Below are 17,027 nucleotides of genomic sequence, written 5' to 3' on the forward strand. Positions count from 1 at the left end.
CTCTTACAGCAGACATTTGCAGGCCTCTACTGTGATATTCCATCACCTGACTAGGAAGCCGCTGTTAGACGTATCAGCTCCAGGTACCAGCAGATTCTCCACATCCTGGTAGGTGTCACCTGGCACTAGTCAGTGATACGTCCTGGAACACCAATATGAAGTTTCAGTTCCCTTCTAATACTTTGTTGTTGAAAGTAGTTTCTGTCCTCTCTTGGCACAGGTGTAGGACTGTTTTAGACTGTTCTGTCACTTTGTTTAACCATTTCCAGAAAGTCCAGCCTCAGTTTTTTTTGTGGGTGACACCTGAATGAAATAAAAGACCAGGGCTTGGCAAAAGGCTAACTCTAACAAGAATGCTCTCTCCAGTCATTCCACAACCCAGAGTCTGGGGACTGTTACAAGCTTGAGGAATGTGAGCAATAAGCATCTCTCAGGTGGCAGGCTACCTCAGACCTACATTAGATAAACTATACATAGATTGGAAATCCAAAATACATACAGCTGTGCCCACAGCCATCCATTACATATGCACTCCTGGTTCATTCTGCTATGCACATTTTGCCACACATACACTGAATGCAGTGAAGAACCAGGCTGCAGAAGAAGAGTGGATAAACACTTTACACACCTAGGGCAGTAGGCTGTTCGCCCACTGTATGAAACAGGTAAAAAAATCTGTGCTGTGACTATAATACAAAATAGCACCACCATTTTTGGTCTTGAACAATCCAATGAGGTGACAGCAACAACGATCAACTATGGAGGTCATACATGATCATTTCTGACCACAGTGTATTGCTTCATGTCATAAATTAATAACAAATGTTATTTTTAGAATACCCGCATGATTGGTGTATTCACTGAGCCCAAAGCAAAATGTCAAACCACTAGAAACTCACATCATGGGTAATCCAGGGCATGATTGCATGCTGGCAAATTCTTAGTGGCACCTTCCCATTCCACTGAGAAAAGCAACACAACTCTTCTGGCCTACACTCTTTTGGAGATGTATTTCACGGTATCCTTATATTGTTATGTTATTTGTAATTATAAAATATATAATTTTGCAGCTACCTAGCAATACACAAGACTAGTAAACATGTATCAACTCATAGGTAGTGGTGAACTGGAGAGGACTGTGGGGTCAGTGTGCTGTGCAGTGACTTGTCAGTGTGGGTACACACTTAATAACCTAAATTCAATTACATTATGTACAGTGTAAATAGCCATATGTGTGGTCCTGTAAGTTCTACTGTAAACAAAAGATACAGAATTACAGAGGTAGTGCATGTTCCTAATATGGTTAGAACTGGGCTTGTCTTCCACTGAGGATGCAGAACATTCTGAAAAGGGGAATAGATTTTACTGTCTGAGCCAATGAGGAACTTACTTTACCTATTTTCATAAGGCTTTGCAAAATATTTGTCATAATACCTCACAATGCTTGTTTTCATTATAATGATGCTTGTACTTTGTCTACAGGGCAATCCATAGTTGGATGCAAAGCAATCCTGATCGATGACCAAGTCTTTGTGGTGGTGGCACAGCTCTTTGGTGGCTCACACATTTACAAGCATGACGAAAGCTGGACTAAATTTGCGAAATTCCAAGACATTGAAGTTTCCAGGATTTCAAAGCCCAATGACATTGAAATATTTCACATTGACAGTGATACATTTTTTGCCATAGCGGATAGCTCCAAAGCTGGCTTGTCAACAGTTTACAAATGGAATGGTGAAGGATTCTATTCATACCAAGCTCTACACGAGTGGTTCAGAGACACGGATGCAGAGTTTGTGGAGATAGATGGGAAGCCACATCTGATCTTGTCTAGTCGCTCACAAGTCCCTATCATATTTCAGTGGGACAAAAGTTCCAAGAAATTTGTCCCACACAGTGAAATTCCAACCATGGAAGATGTCCTTGCTGTCAAGAGTTTCACTATGGAGAAAGATCTGTTTATATCCCTGACCAGGTTTATTGGAGACTCTAGAATTATGAAGTGGAGCAACAAAGAGTTTGTTGAGATTCAGGCACTGCCTTCTCGGGGGGCTATGACCTTGCAACCATTTTCCTTCAAAGATAAACATTACTTAGCTCTAGGAAGCGACTACACCTTCTCCCAGATATACCAATGGAGTAATGAATTTAAGAATTTCTGGAAATTCAAAGAAATCTATGTACAGGCACCTCGTTCCTTTACTGTTGTTTCCACTGACCGCAGACATTTTTTCTTTGCTTCCAGTTTCAAAGGAAATACTCATGTTTTTGAGCACATAACTGTTGATTTGAGTTTGTGAATGCAAATAGGACATGCTTATATACCCACTGTTTGCACTGTAAAAAACAGATTGTTCTTCAAAAAGAAGGGGATTAGTTATGTACGGAGTAGGTTTAGTTAAAAACTAATTTTTTTAACTATTAGAAAGTGCACTTTAATCAGGGATTGCATTAAAGCAGCTAACTGCATGACATGCAAATTTTAAGAAATGGAAATGTTCTTTTTAACTCGTATAGGTTTAAAGCTTTGGAATGAATGTATTTTTTTAGAATTAATTGTATTTTACTGAAGCACTATTGATTTTTAGAAAGGTTTTTAATGATATACAAACAATACATTTTGATCAGATTAGAAAGGTTATTCTGGTATTCATAAATGCAAACATTCTTGCTAAAAGGGTATCAACTGTCTATGAAGGGAAACATTTTGAAAATCTTGTCATCCCATTCTTTTGAAATAAGAAATGTCTTTATTAATCTCAGACCTCACACTTTTCAAAGGAGAATAAAAAGCACAATATTTGATCATCAAAACTGTTGTTCCAGAAAAATCACATTTCATGTGATGAAGCACATGTTCCTATTTTATTAGGCTCGGGAGTTTGGAATGAAGCTAACCCCTTCACAGAGTTCAAGATCTCTGTGTCACACACATGCTGTATATTTTGACTAGTCTTTGAAAGTCCCCTAAAAAAGGTTTGAGCCTAACTTTGCTACTGCTGTCTCCTCTAGGGGGTTATTATAGAAATCTCCACAACTCATGGAAGTGATTAAAAGTTTAAAACATGCAATTATGCTTTAGCAACTACAGGTGGTTTTACTATGTTTTTGAAAATGTTGTAAAGCTGTCCAGAAGCATAACAGACCTGAACACATCAATAAATATGTTAGTATATTTATATTGATTACACCAACAGCATCTGTTCTTCTTCTGTTACAATGCTTATGCCACTTCATACAGTGGCCATCACAATTTCACTTAAGATTTAGGTAGCTTACTATCCATACCTTTTCGTAATTCTTTTAAGTAATTGTATACCAAACTAGAAAAATAAAATATAAACTAAAAGAGAGATTATCACTCCTGAAAGCTGGCCTTCTCTGTCCCTATTCTTGAACCTACACCTAAAAACTGCTGTTGATGCTGCCCTAGGAGGAATTACTTTTTACAGTATTTTCCATAAGTTTCTTCTACAAACTTTGAGAAACACCTCTGCCTGAGAGCCTTTAGAGCGGAAGTTGGGAGTAAGTGCTGAGGTCTACTTGGAGTCTGTCACAGATTCCATTGACATTGTAAAAAATGGATATATGGACCATATTCTTTTGGCTGCCATGACTCTAAGTGCTGATAGTTAATTTATAGAGTTCATCAAATCAAGGATAATAATTGCATTCAATGCCACATTTTATTGACACTAGGTATAAAGTTTATGATATAGTCGGGAAACTGTTGTTTTGGCAAAGAGTGTTCTGCAACAAGCTGCTGAACTGTTCATTTGATTTTCGCTAACACCTTACGAAATTTAAATTCTGAATGATGCCACCTGACTGATCAATCTGTAAATAAGAAGCCTTTTCAGTAAGAAAATTCTCTAACCATCCCAGCATTTGTAATCACAATGGAAGAAATAATCTTTCACTAAGTGCCACCCTGTGGATCTAAACCTAGGATCTAATTATTTTGCAAGCTACTTGTTTCCTCCTAAAGTTAGCAACCAAGAACCTTACTGGAATTCATGTAACATCAGTGTTCTATCCCACTGTAATCTATTAGTAAGGGCCTTCTATTCATATTCAGCAAAAGAAGCATATTTCTTCACATCTGGGAGTAATAAAATGAGGATATGGGAAAGAGATGTATAGACTCCTTTGTTTCCGGTCTCACTTACAAAGGTGTTGTGACAGGGCACAACAGTGAAGGAAACATGGGCCGATGTTTGAGTCCCCCAGGGTTGACTCCAACGAGAATATCAGAAGCGGGCACAGAGGTGCGTGCCTACGTCATCCGGCCCAGTCATCCCCCAGAGCAACAGGAAGAGAGGAGAAGAAAATCTGGAGAGGACGGAGATGAAGGACAAAAGGAGAAGAGGAGAGAGGACCCAGCAGAGACGGGACCACGCCAAAACAGCCCCGTACCAGAGCACGAGATCTGAGGAGCAGCGGAGGGGAACGGGGAAAGCAGAGAAGCCAGCCACATCCCTGGAGGGACGTGGATCCACCAGGTACGTGACCGCTTGCATGGTCAAGTCACAAAACTGGTGGGAAGGTCAAGAAGGGCGGGCGGAAAAGAAATGGTAACCCCTCGGGCACCTAACTGTTACACCCTTAAATATGCTGAAACCCACGACAGTAAATAAAAGTGACGGAAGCCCTGGACACTCCAATTTGTCAATCCTAAGCACGGTGAAAACCCACAATAGAAGCAGGAAAAATATATAAGAAAAAATTAAAACCCAAAACCAAAATCAATAACTTTTCTCTCTCCCACCATTTTCCTTTGGCACATGGGCAGCACTTAACACATGTAAATAATTGTGCTTCACAGAGGGATTCCGGCACTACCCTACCCCTATGTGCATGCAAATAAACAACACAAGAAAAGAAAAACAAGTTAGAAACACTTACCTGTATAGACTTACAGACTTATACCCACGACTATATTGACTGAATAGGATTCTGTTTGGGAATACAAATAAAGAACGTTTCAATAGTCATCCCTAGTTTGGCCAATTTCTTAGGGATAAATAGAAGCCCTGTTGACCTCCCTGGGAAAAACCCTATGACAGATGTATTGTCTTCGTGCTGCCTCTTCTGTGACTGGACATTCAAGTAAACAAATAAAAATGTATGCAGAGACAATAGAGTTATTTTTCATGAATCAAGAGTGAGATCATTTGCATGACAAGAGCAAAGACATTTGTAAACATACTTGAAATAGAAGGAGATTCAAAATGGTGTCAGGTGAAAAACATTCAGTCTTGGAACAGAAAGGGTGCTCTCAACTACACTGATCCCTACTTTTGCATACAAATAAGGATTCTTAGAAGCTGACCCCAATGTTTGTGTTCAGAAAGGTTGGGAGAGGTTCACTAGGAACTCACTGTGTTCCATTTTGACCTCAGTACACCTTCAACCATCTTGAGTCTAAAGAAGCATTGGTTTTATGTGAGTCGGGCCATCTATACTGAAAGTAGGAGGGGATAAAATGTACAGGCAGCCCACAACACAAGACCACATTAGCAATAGGTAATAAAGACTGCATTGAAGAGGATTTATCATGGGGGGTTCCCAGAGATGGATCTCTTCACCTTAAGGAAAAGATGCTAAGTGCCACTTTATCTTTACCTGGTCTGCATGCACCAGGGCACTAACAAGGACAATCCACTTAAGAACAAATAGACAGTCTACCTCCTCTATGTAAACCATCAACTGTTCCTTTAGGATAATTTGGTCAAGTATATGAAAGACAAATTTGCTGTTATAATTTTAGTAAGCAAGGATAGTCAGACAAAGGTGCTTCAAAAGATCTACAACAGAAGGCGCTACATTTGACCCCAGAGTGTCAGCGACAAAATACTTTTCATGCTAACCTTCTATTAACCCTTCACTATAACAAAAAGGTACTTTGATCAGTCCGTCAAAATCATTCATGCAGTACTATAGTATATACATTTCACTTTAAATTAGTTCGTGAATCTCTAACTGTTCCTCCCTGGGCCTCAAACATGATCACATCATGGCAGACATTATATCAGGTGAATTGTTTTAGCCAACCAGTCCAAAAAGATACATATTGAGATTTTGTACAATACATTTCATTGTATTGTGAGCAGACATAATGAAACTCAACTTCACCAATTTAATAGTCCCTACACCAAGGCAGAGGCAACCACTACTACTGTTGTGATAGGCTTGTGTGGAGTTGGTAGGTGGGATGGGAAAGAAAATTGGGTTATTTTCTTCATTTTAAATATCCATTGTTTTACTATAAGTAGGCATGCATTTGTAAATGTATTATTTTCTTCTGCTATATTCTGGTATTTGAATTGTATTTTTCTTAAGTGCCTCATAGCAGGCTGAGTTGTGAGCTAATTACATATGGATGTTACAGACAATTTCAGTTGTTCATTTTACAGACACATCTATCATGACTATTAATGTCTCCTTAATGCAGGGCAGAGCCTCAATCTTGGAGTGAAATAGAGGGAGAATTCTTTATATACTTACATGCTGGAATGTAACATAATCCAGACTCTATTTTTCAAAGTCTCACTCCTCATCCTATGTCTTCTTAAAAGGAAACTTGGATAGAAGGGTCCATAATGCTCAGTTCAAAACACCAATGGCTTTAAAGCTAATGGAGCTCACCATATAAAAACTTTCAAAAGCACTATGCAGGTAACTTCCTTGTCTTACCATTTGTTGTATCAGTATGATTTGAAGGCATCTGAATAAGGTTTTTGTAAACTTTTATGAATTGTAAAATACATGCATGAGCAAAATGTGATAGTCTGTGAAACAAAAAGTACGGAAAGTAAGATTACATGAAACTTTCTAAGTTGTTGCATCAGCTCTTTTTTTATTTGTAGATACAATGGAAATTTTTTTTCCTTAGAAAGAGAGTATAATAATAAAATGTAGTTGGTGACAAACTGATTATAGCCTGCCATCGGTCTCTAAGTGCACAAAGTGTTCAAAGGGAGTGGGGATGTGTTGATATATATATACCATCTTCCTTATCATATTGGTTAACTAAGATTATAATGTTGCTACGACAAATTGGCACAGGGGTTTGATTACACACATTACCTATTTAGGTAAACTTGATATGTAAATGACAAAAAATACCTGTTTGAAGCATAATTCTAATGATGCAGCAGAGGAGGAGTCTCCTCTTACACATTATGACCCACCACAGTGGCATGTGAATTGTAGATGCTCAAAAACAATGTTATAATCACAACCACACCCTAAACTTACTCTGTACCCTATTTTTCCATTTTTGCCTTTGTAGCGTGTATTGCCACTGAGTGAGACTTATGGACCTTATTTAGATTTCAGCAGTAATGAATATCCTGTCTGCCGAAATATGAATCCCATAAGAAATAATGGAATTTATATTTCAGAGGACGGGATATCCATTACAGTTGTGACAGAGTAATCCACCCGCCGAAATCTAAATCAGGCCCTATGTCTACTTCTTCAACAGAAAATGCAGTCCCATAAGAAAAGCAGTAGCTGAGAGAAAGCTTTGCCAAAGGCATCCCTGAGCTCTCATGCATGGTCCATTCCCTATCCTCTCTTTGCATGAGCTTGAGCTTGAGAGGAGTCCAGGAGGTCCATAACAGCCATCCAGTAGGTCACTGTCAATGGGTTGGTAATGATCCATCAGGGCTTTGACAACCTGCATGATGGCCTAGTTGACCAACAGTGGAATAGAACGTGCTTCCTGCTGTCTTGTACTACCAACTTGTCCACTCCCCCTTTCGCTGTCATTGTCAGCTTCAATTAGTCCACCACCCCATTCACATGTTGTGACCCCCTGCACCTGCACCTGCTGTGACCCATTGCTTAGATGCTGTGTTCCTCCTCAGTTGACGACCATATGTGTGCCTGAGGACATGGTTCAGATGAACATGACGTTTGACATGAAAGATGGTCAGGAGCATGTGCCCCCAACATCAGACACTCTGGGTCAGGGAATTGGTTTTCTAATTCTGTTGGACCTTTTAAGGCTTTAATTTACAGTGGTTAGATATCATCTTTTGGACTTGTGTTTGAACTTTTATTTGGACATTTCACTTTTGTTACTTATGTTTTGACTTTGGACGTAGTACACAGACTTTACCCTTACATCCCAATGCTTTGGCTATCCCCTCCATGTTTACCATCTCTACCAGCAACCAGGGGCTATTTTATCATATGTGCACCCTCAAAGTAAATTTCCAACTATACCCTATCATTTGTCACAGACTTACGGCCCTAGAGTACACATTTAAACATTTTTCACATGAAAAAACAAAGTGTCTTTATAAACTTAACTCAAGTCTGTTTAAACTGTGTGCACTCCATGGGAGCATGCCTGTTGATGCATGTGTGTGTGAGGCCCTGATTGGGCACCACATTACAGTTGTAATAGTCTCCCATCATTAGACTAGATACATTTGAGAAAACATAGCAGAAAGTTGTGTGCAAACAAGTGAGTGTGGTGAAGGTGTCAAAAGTTTACAGTGGTTAGATGTAGGGTGGTAACGTATGAATATGAGTGAGTGAATGATGACTGCATTATTTATGGGGATGGTGGTTGCTTTTCGTGCCCACCGGGTGGTTGTCAGTGACTACTAATTTCTGAGGTTCCTAACTTTACCTGCAGCTTGAGACAGACCCTTTTGAGTGGTTGCTCTTCATGCCCACAGGATTGATGTTGACTTAGCATGCTACTCAACGGTTGGTGACTGCCTATAACTGCAAATTTCTGAGGTACCTAACTTTAGACTCAGATTGAGACAGGCCCCTTTGAGTGAGGGCCTGTATGAGCCCCATGAACTCAGCATTCCGTCTTGCAGCCTCCTCCTTTAACACACAAAGATGCTCCTGGTGCAACTTGATAATGTCCTGGGGGCTTCTGTGTAGTTTCTCCAAGACCATGGTTTGTTTCCTTCTCAACCTTGGGAGATCTTGCTGGTTGGTGTCAATGTTTCCCAGGTAGGTAGAGATGTTGCACATGAGCCCTCCTATCACTTGGATCTCATATGTCTTAGAGTACTTCTTTTCACATAACTCATCCTCCCAGAGGGTCGTTCTTCATCATGCCAACTCCTCTGCATGAGTGGTCCAGCCATCCTGTGATTCCTCTTGGGATAGAGATTGTTCTGCTGGACATACTCTACCAAAACAGGGATTTTCTCTGTGTGAAAAGATGGAGAGAAAATCAGAGCTTTTTTCTTTTGCCTGGGGACTTGAAATCCAGAAAACTGCCAGACGAGGAAGGCTACTTGCCAGCAGTGAGGTGATCTGTAAAGTGACAACTTCTGTGAGGCCAACTATCTTCACATCTTTTAAATTGCTGGGAGTCACTAAGACGGCAACTTGCAGGAGCTGCATGTTTTCTCCCTTGATTGCGTGCCGTTCTTCATCATCATTAAGTTCATAATCCACAGGTGCTGCAAAGGAAGAGAAATGGCAGTTGGAACTCATAAATTTGAAAAGGTAGAGAAACATACTCTTTCAGAGAGTAATTTGTACTTTAAGTTAATGACACAGATGACACTTCAACATAGACCAATGAGACATAATGTTGGCATATATGGGTAGCGTTTGATTGGTATGGGACCATGGATGGGAGATAGCATTGTGTCTTACCTGGCACTACTATGGATGCTTGGTGTCTGGATGGAGTCTGCTGACCAATGCTGTCAGAAAGTGGTTGCAGACATATGTCCCTTGATGCAGCAGTTTAATGAAAGAATAATGAGACACTTCAGAGTTAAGTCTGTATGACTATGTGAGTGTGACTCTGTTTTTAAGAAACCAGTAAACAAGATTTTGGCTTTCCAGTCCTTTGGTTGAGGAGACGCTCACCTTCTCCAAATGCTGCCACGCTTGAACAGTAATTCAGAGTTACAAAATACTTGCACTGCAAACATACATGGAAGCAGGTTTCTCGATTTATTAAAACAAAGATTCATGAAATACAGATTCGGAAACCTTAGTTCACTAGACCATAATTTGCCTTAGTTAAAAGCACCACCAAATGAGGTATGCAGGCTCTGCGGGACAATGAGAGAGGACATATTACATTTGGGACACATTTACAAGGATTGACTCATTGTTGTATTGCTGCACTAATGAGTCAAAGTCACTTGCACTTACGACTTACGACGCCATGAATGCAGCATGGCGTAGGGTCCCAGGATGCATCAGAAATATTGATGCATCAGTGGGAACTCTGCCGCAACGCATTAGCCCCAAAAGTGGTGCATCGCTGAAGTTGGCCTCACAGCTGACGCAACTTCAACGAAGCGTCAAAAATATAAGGCGATGCACCAGTTCTGACTGAAACAAGTAGCCTAATGCGTTGGGACCAATGTGAAAGACTGTAAAAGGGTGGAATAGCACCTTGTACAATCTCACATTGGCCCTGGATGTAGTGTAAGCAGTATGGCTCTGTGTCACATTAAAGTGGGCAAAGTCTATTATGCGAAGAGCTGAATATGTGTGACATAGCAAGTGACAGTGTTAAGTGAGTCAATACAAGTAAATGGTGTACTGTAATGTGGCTATGCATGTATTACCTACCTTATGTGTGCACTTACGTGTTGTCCTTTGGAGTGCACAGTCCTGACTCAGGGAACCATTCCTCCATGGAGAAGTGATTATCCTGGCCTGTCCCTTACAAGTAGTACACAATGTCACATTGCCTTGCTGCAGTGGATGATGATATCATGGGTTGCATGATCCCAGCTTGGTCAAGGGGTCCTACAGCATGTGAAATAAAGACATATTCCAGTCTGTAAAGTGACTTCAGCTGGTCAGATTTCTATTGAAAAGCCACTGTGTCATTTTTTACGTGTGGGTTAAGAAGGTGTAGTAATTTTGATGCATTCCAGGTTACAAGTGATGCCTCTCAAAGATGCATCACACATTGGAAAACTTGTAAATATCACTGCATCAGTCCTAAGTTAGTTTTTACTAAGGAACGACTAACCTTCATACATTTAAACTGCGTAGCGTGGCTGGTTCTAGCGCAGGTTTTTTTTGACGGAGCCCATCAAATACTGACACCTGTGGCCCAATGCATCGTTTTGTAAATATGGGGCAACATGGAGCAGAGAATGTGCTGCTTATGCGTAAAAAAAAATTAGGGTTCAAGTCCAATCCTCAGTGAATGGGTAAAACAGGGAAAGATGGGGAGAGTTAATGCTCAGTGATTCCTGCAGCACCAGTCAGCAAAGGCATAGTGAATGTCTCATGATAGGCTGTTGAATTGAATTTTCTAAAGTTCTGTGCAAGAAATTGCATACAAGGCCCCCAGATTTTATCAAATTGTGCTCCACAAACACTGTTAGCTTTTCCATGCCTAGAAAGTCCCATAGTTTACGTTGCCAGTCGACGTGCGTTGGAGTCACCTCTGTGCCCCACTTCAACAGGAGGACTCATTTGGCTGCACAGAGGGCCAAAGTAATTGCCCTCCCTCTCGCGGAACGTAGTGTATAGGTCAAAGCGTTGGGGAGACCTAACAGTATGTAGCTGTGGAATTTGGGTATGTCTGTCTCAACCATGTTATAAATATCCACCAATACCTCAGCCGGTAGCGGTGTAGTTTAGAGCAGCGCCAAAGCAAGGGGGTCAGTGTACCTGGTTGGCAACATTTACGCCAGCAACCCTCGCCGTCTCCTTGCCTCCATTTAGCCACCCTGGACAGTATTTAGTATCAATAGTTGCTTATTTTAATTAGCGTTTCCTTCTCTGTCACGCTATGTATTGATGTGCGAGTTCTATGCAAGATATGAGACCATTCTTTGTGAGTGAAGGGCCGTTTGCATTCTAGTGCCTACAGCTTCTGTGTTGAGGATTTATTATGAGTTGTAGGTGTGTTCAGGAAAGCATATATGTCAGAAAGGAGGCCTATGTCGTCATGGCTAGTGACTAGCCATTTCTCAAAAGGTATGAGAGGTCTGCTAGTGTGCAGATGCACTTGAGGGTCGGTTACCCAGTGTCGTATAACCACACATTATCAGTATTCAGTATCCGGTACTCCATAGTTGAACTGAATTTGTGGAAATTCTAAAAGACCTTGGTGATCAAAGTAGTCCCTGATCTTCTTATAATTGGCATCTTCCCATAGGAGGAATGCTGCACCCTGCAGAGCTGGGGAACACCAGCAATCCCAATAAGAGGGGTTTGCAGTGAGATGTGGGTGCAGAATATTTTGGTCAGCTTAACCCTGTCCCAAGTCCCAATGGTGGCTCCCACCACTGAGAAATATAGACCCCCTGTGGGCATTATTTTTTGAGTAACCATGGGATTTCCCAGCTATGGATCCTGGCGATTGCTTGGTTTATGAACCACCAGTGCTTTTCAGTGCGCAATCGGACCCACTCTACCATGTACCGCTACTGGGTTGCATGATAGTAGTGTGTTAAGTAGGAAATACCTAGACCTCCCTCCACTACGAGAAAGTATGCTTGTTTACCTGACATGCATGCTCTCCTACCATCCCATGTATAACTTTTAATCAGATGTTGTCATTTTAAGAATACCTGAGGGGTTGGTTGTAGTGGATGGGTTTGCAATAAATAGAGAATTGTTGGAAAAGGGTTATCTTGACCGTTGTAATCTTGCCCAGCCAAGAGATGTGACCTCCCTTTCAGGACTGTATGTCAGAGCGGGCCAGCAGGGTAGCGTTATTACGCTATGCCATTTTCTCTATGGTGGAATGGATGTGGAGGCCCAAGTGCTGTACCCCTTGAGTAGCCCACAGGAATGGGAAGAGGCGTTCCAGTGCAGTTCTATTGCTCTGGGGGATAGTGAGGTTAGGGGCTTGGGATTCCTGTATTATAACTTTGAAACCTGAGACGCTACTAAAGGTCATGAACTCTTGCAGGAGTGGAGGCAATGAGGTGTGGGACCACGTTAGTGCAATCATGACATCATCTGCAAATAACATGATTTTATGTTCCTGGCCTCCCATAGTGATACCTGTGGTTGAGGTGTGCATGCGGATTTGTTCCGCCAGGGATTCCATATACAAAGCAAATAAGAATGGGGATAAGGGACAGCCCTGCCTTGTTCTACGTGCTATACTGAAGGGGTGAGATGGTAGGCCATTGGCCTTCACTGTGGCTGTGGGGTGTGTGTTTAGTTGCACCAGATCCATTTCTGAAAGCGAGCTCCTAATCCCGCCTTCACAAGTACCAACTCAACAATGGGCCAGTGGACACAACTGAATGCTTTCTCTGCATCGATCAACAGTAGAATGGCAGGAACCTGGAAATGGTTTGTGTTGTCTATGAGATGCAGGAGCCACTTTGTGTTATCTCTACAGCTTCTTTCTGATATAAACCAGGCTTTGTCAGTGTCAACTAGTCCCAGCATGTAGGGACCTAACCTGGTGGCGAGTATGTTTGTGAAAATCTTTGCTTCGAGAAGCAGGAGAGAGATGCACCTACAGGACAAACATCAGGTGGAATCATTCCGAGGTTTAGGGATCACTGTGATAGTAGCTGCCCTCATCATGTCTGTAAGTGTGCTTTGTTCACAAAAAGAGTTGTATAGGTGAGTGAGGTTAGAAGCCAACTGCTTTGCAAACTTTTGCCGTGTTGCTTTATCTTGTTGAAGCCAAGCGATTGCTGTGAGGACTTCATCTTCTCCTATGTCCTGCTCCAGACACTGAACCTCCTCAGCGGGTAAAGACGCAGTGGGTGTCTGAGCCACATAAGTGCCAACTCCACAGAGTACAGATCAGCATAGTAGTGTTCAAATGTCTGCACTATGTTGGCGTTATGATGGACTAGGTGGCACTTGAACCCCAGTGATTCTTTGTGTATGAGCCTTCAACCAATGTGCACGCAGTCACCCAGCTTTTTTTGCCCCCAGCATAGTATGTCTGTTTTGTACGAAGGAGAGCATATTCTGTTTTATTGATGTCTAGTGCTTTCAATTGCTTTCTGGCTACCATTTATTGCCTCCTCACCTGATGGTTATGGGAGCCAAACGCTTATGAGCACCTTTCAGCTCCTTCACTTGATTCTCTAAGGTGGCATGCTTATCCCTTCTGTCCCTAGCAAGTCTTCCAGAGATAGCTATAAAGGTGCCTCTTAGGACGGCTTTCAGAGTGTCCCAGAGCAACAGCATGGAGGTGTTTGGGGTGTCATGTACACAAAGGAAAGTGTGTAAGGTATACTTAATTTCTTTGAGGGTGGAGTCACATGCAAGCAATTTGGAGTTAAGATGCAGAACTTGTTGTGGCAGTTGCAGGTGCAGAGTGCGTAGAGTAATTGAGATTGGAGAGTGAACGGAAAGCGCCACTTCACCAATGTCTGTATGAGTGATGGCCATCGCTAAGTATGGAGATGCCAAAAATAATCCGTTCTAGCATAGGTTTGATGCACGACTGAGAAGTAAATGAAGTCTTTTGCAGTCTCATTCCGAGTGTACCACACATCCACCAGTCCCATTTCCTTTAGCCCTGTTTACCCACATTGGTAGGTTGAAAGGTACAAAAACATGCCATGACCACGTTGAAGTCTCCCCCTATAAGTATGTCTGCAACTGGGGTGATCAGTACCTGCCCAATAGCGTACAATATGAATTCCTTCTGGCGGTCATTAGGGGGTTAGATGGTGGCAACGGTGAGTGTGTGTGTGTGTGTGTACCAAGAGATTTAGGGGGAGAAGTCTACCAGACACGTCCACCTGTATTTGGAGTATCTGACCCTGGAAATGTGTCACAATCAAGATCACCACTCCTGCTTTTTTCCCTGAGCCTGAGGAGAAATACAGTTGGTCAAACCAGGCATTTCCAATCTCCTTTAAGAAAATGAGTCTCCTGCAAGAGGCAAATGTCACAGTTGGAATCTTTAATCATTGAGAGAAGCGCTAACCTTGTCGTCGAGCCATTAAGACCACAAACCTTTAAACTTAGAATCTGGACCATTGATGCTCGTGTATGTGGTGGTGCTAAGAGAGTAGGACTGGTGGTACCTGTTAGTGGCCTCATCATAGACAAGTCGGTAGTCTATCTCGGTGTAGATGCACTGGTGGAACAGCAAAATTGCAGAGCAGGAGACGTGTGGGGGGGCTGTACTGGGAATAACAATCGCTCCACTCTCAGAAGCCAAAAAGTCCATGCAGTTTGGAGTCATGTCACTGGCTGGAAGTATAGCTGGTGGTGAGGCGGGGTAGCAGAGCTCCGCCACAGTGGTGCGGTAGGTTAGTAAGCAGAATGGTAGATGCATCAGTGCCCTGGTCATCCCTGGTGAGGGAAATCAACTGTGGGAGCACTACAAGTGTCACCGTCACCGGAGTGGGCTGGAATATGCCTAAGTACCCTAAGGGGAGCCTCAATCCGAGGAGGGTCCCTGCTGTTGAAGCTGCTGTGGCAAAGCCAAACATTCTCTATGGCTTTCAGCCTCTGTGGGTTTACCAGTTTTCTTCTTGGAAGTGTGGTGGTGTCATCTGCTTGTGTCCGAGTCTGGTGGGCTTCACTGCAGTAGAGGTCACTCATCTTCGTCTAATGGGAGCTGAAAGCTCAGAATTGACTGGGCCACTTTCACGCTACAGATCATGTGTGTCTTGTTCTTTTAAGTATTAATCAGAAGGGGTGCCCCCATTTATATCTGATGCCTTTCTCCTTAAAAAACGTGGTGTCTGGCTTGACTGCTTGGCAACTCTGCAGTGTAACGACAGAGAGGTCTTGGTAGAGCTACACCTTTGTTCCCTCAAACGTGATTGCGTTACAATCCTGTATTGCTGCCATGATAGCTTCCTTTTGGTGATAATGGTGGACACAAGTCAATATGTCCTGAGGGGTTCCTGGGGTTTTAAACAGGCAGTTTGCCCTGTGTGCAGAAAAGGCAAATCACATGGGCCTCTAAATTCAGAGTCTGTCTGGGAAGGCATTCCTTTAATTCTTATGTTCAACCAGCAGGACCTATTCTCTAAATCTTCCAGCTGGTATTACAGTTATGTATCCCTATCTAGAAAGTCCAGAAGTTCACGCCAATATCCATCCAGTTCTTCCTCTCAGGTGCTGCTGTTCTGCTCTAGTGTATCAACACAAAGTCCTAGGTTCCCCAACTCCCGCCTGACCTCTTTAATGTCTACAGCTACTTCCTGTTTCAGCGCAGCTATGTCTCCTCGCAGTGTGTTGAATAGGTTTTTCTTAAAGGCGTGTGTGATCTGCGCTTCACCTTCTGGAAAATCGGCCGCGTCCTTACTGTGGGAGGCGGCTCGGGGGTGACATAACGTGTGACTGATCCTGTTCTTTGGAGGAGACTTAGGGCCTCATTTACAACAAGCTGGTGCATCGAGCCAATGCGCCAGTTTGCTTGCACCGCCATGCGCCCCCCTGACAACACCATGGTAGCACTGTATTTACAATACAGCGCACCACGGTTCTTGTTAGCAGAGCGGCATCACAATTTCTGACGCAGTTGTGGCGTTTTGCTGGCTAGCGTCAAACATTTTGATGCTAGTCCAGCTAAGCTCGGGGAGGTCCATTTAAAACAGCTTAGCTTCACTTTAACACCTGCCCTTGAGCAGGTGTTAAAAAATAATACTAGAATGATGCAGTGAAATCTTATAGATTTCACTGTGCCATTTCTGTGGGCCTCCTAGTGAGGGAATGCCTCACTTGCACACATTATACCTGTGTGGCGCAAAGGTTTACAAAGTGGTGCAATGGTACCATTGCACCAGTTTGTAAATATGGCACGGGGTGGTGGAATGTTCTGCTCTGCTGTAGCATAAAAAATAATAATGCTACAGTGGCGCAAGGGGCTTGTAAATGAGCCCCTTAGGGAGCATTTCATTAAGTGTGGTATCTTTTTTGACATGATGGGCTGTCATCATTTTGCAGTCAGCTTCCTGATGTGCTTCACTGCAGGCACGCAGTCAAGCTTCTCTCAAGGGAAATTATTCTGAGCCCACCTGCCCCAAAACTCAAACCACCAACTTCAACAGTCCTGTGGCATGGGAGCCTCTCTAGGGCTTGAGCTCCCCACTACACGGCCTTGCAGATGCATA

The 17,027-nt window shown here is 42.6% G+C and overlaps 1 protein-coding gene across 1 annotated transcript in view; it reads left to right on the forward strand.

The window, feature by feature from the left end:
- The window catches only part of LGI2 (leucine rich repeat LGI family member 2), a 171,740-nt gene extending 164,805 nt beyond the window's left edge, over positions 1–6,935 (forward strand). The window contains exon 8 of the mRNA XM_069202163.1: positions 1,483–6,935. Coding sequence (XP_069058264.1) covers positions 1,483–2,300 — 818 coding nt within the window. The 3' untranslated portion in view covers positions 2,301–6,935. The remainder of the gene's footprint in view (positions 1–1,482) is intronic.
- Positions 6,936–17,027: the final 10,092 nt, after the last annotated feature.

The sequence above is a fragment of the Pleurodeles waltl genome, chromosome 1_2 (genome assembly GCF_031143425.1).
Source record: "Pleurodeles waltl isolate 20211129_DDA chromosome 1_2, aPleWal1.hap1.20221129, whole genome shotgun sequence".
NCBI classification, from domain to species: Eukaryota; Metazoa; Chordata; class Amphibia; order Caudata; family Salamandridae; genus Pleurodeles; species Pleurodeles waltl.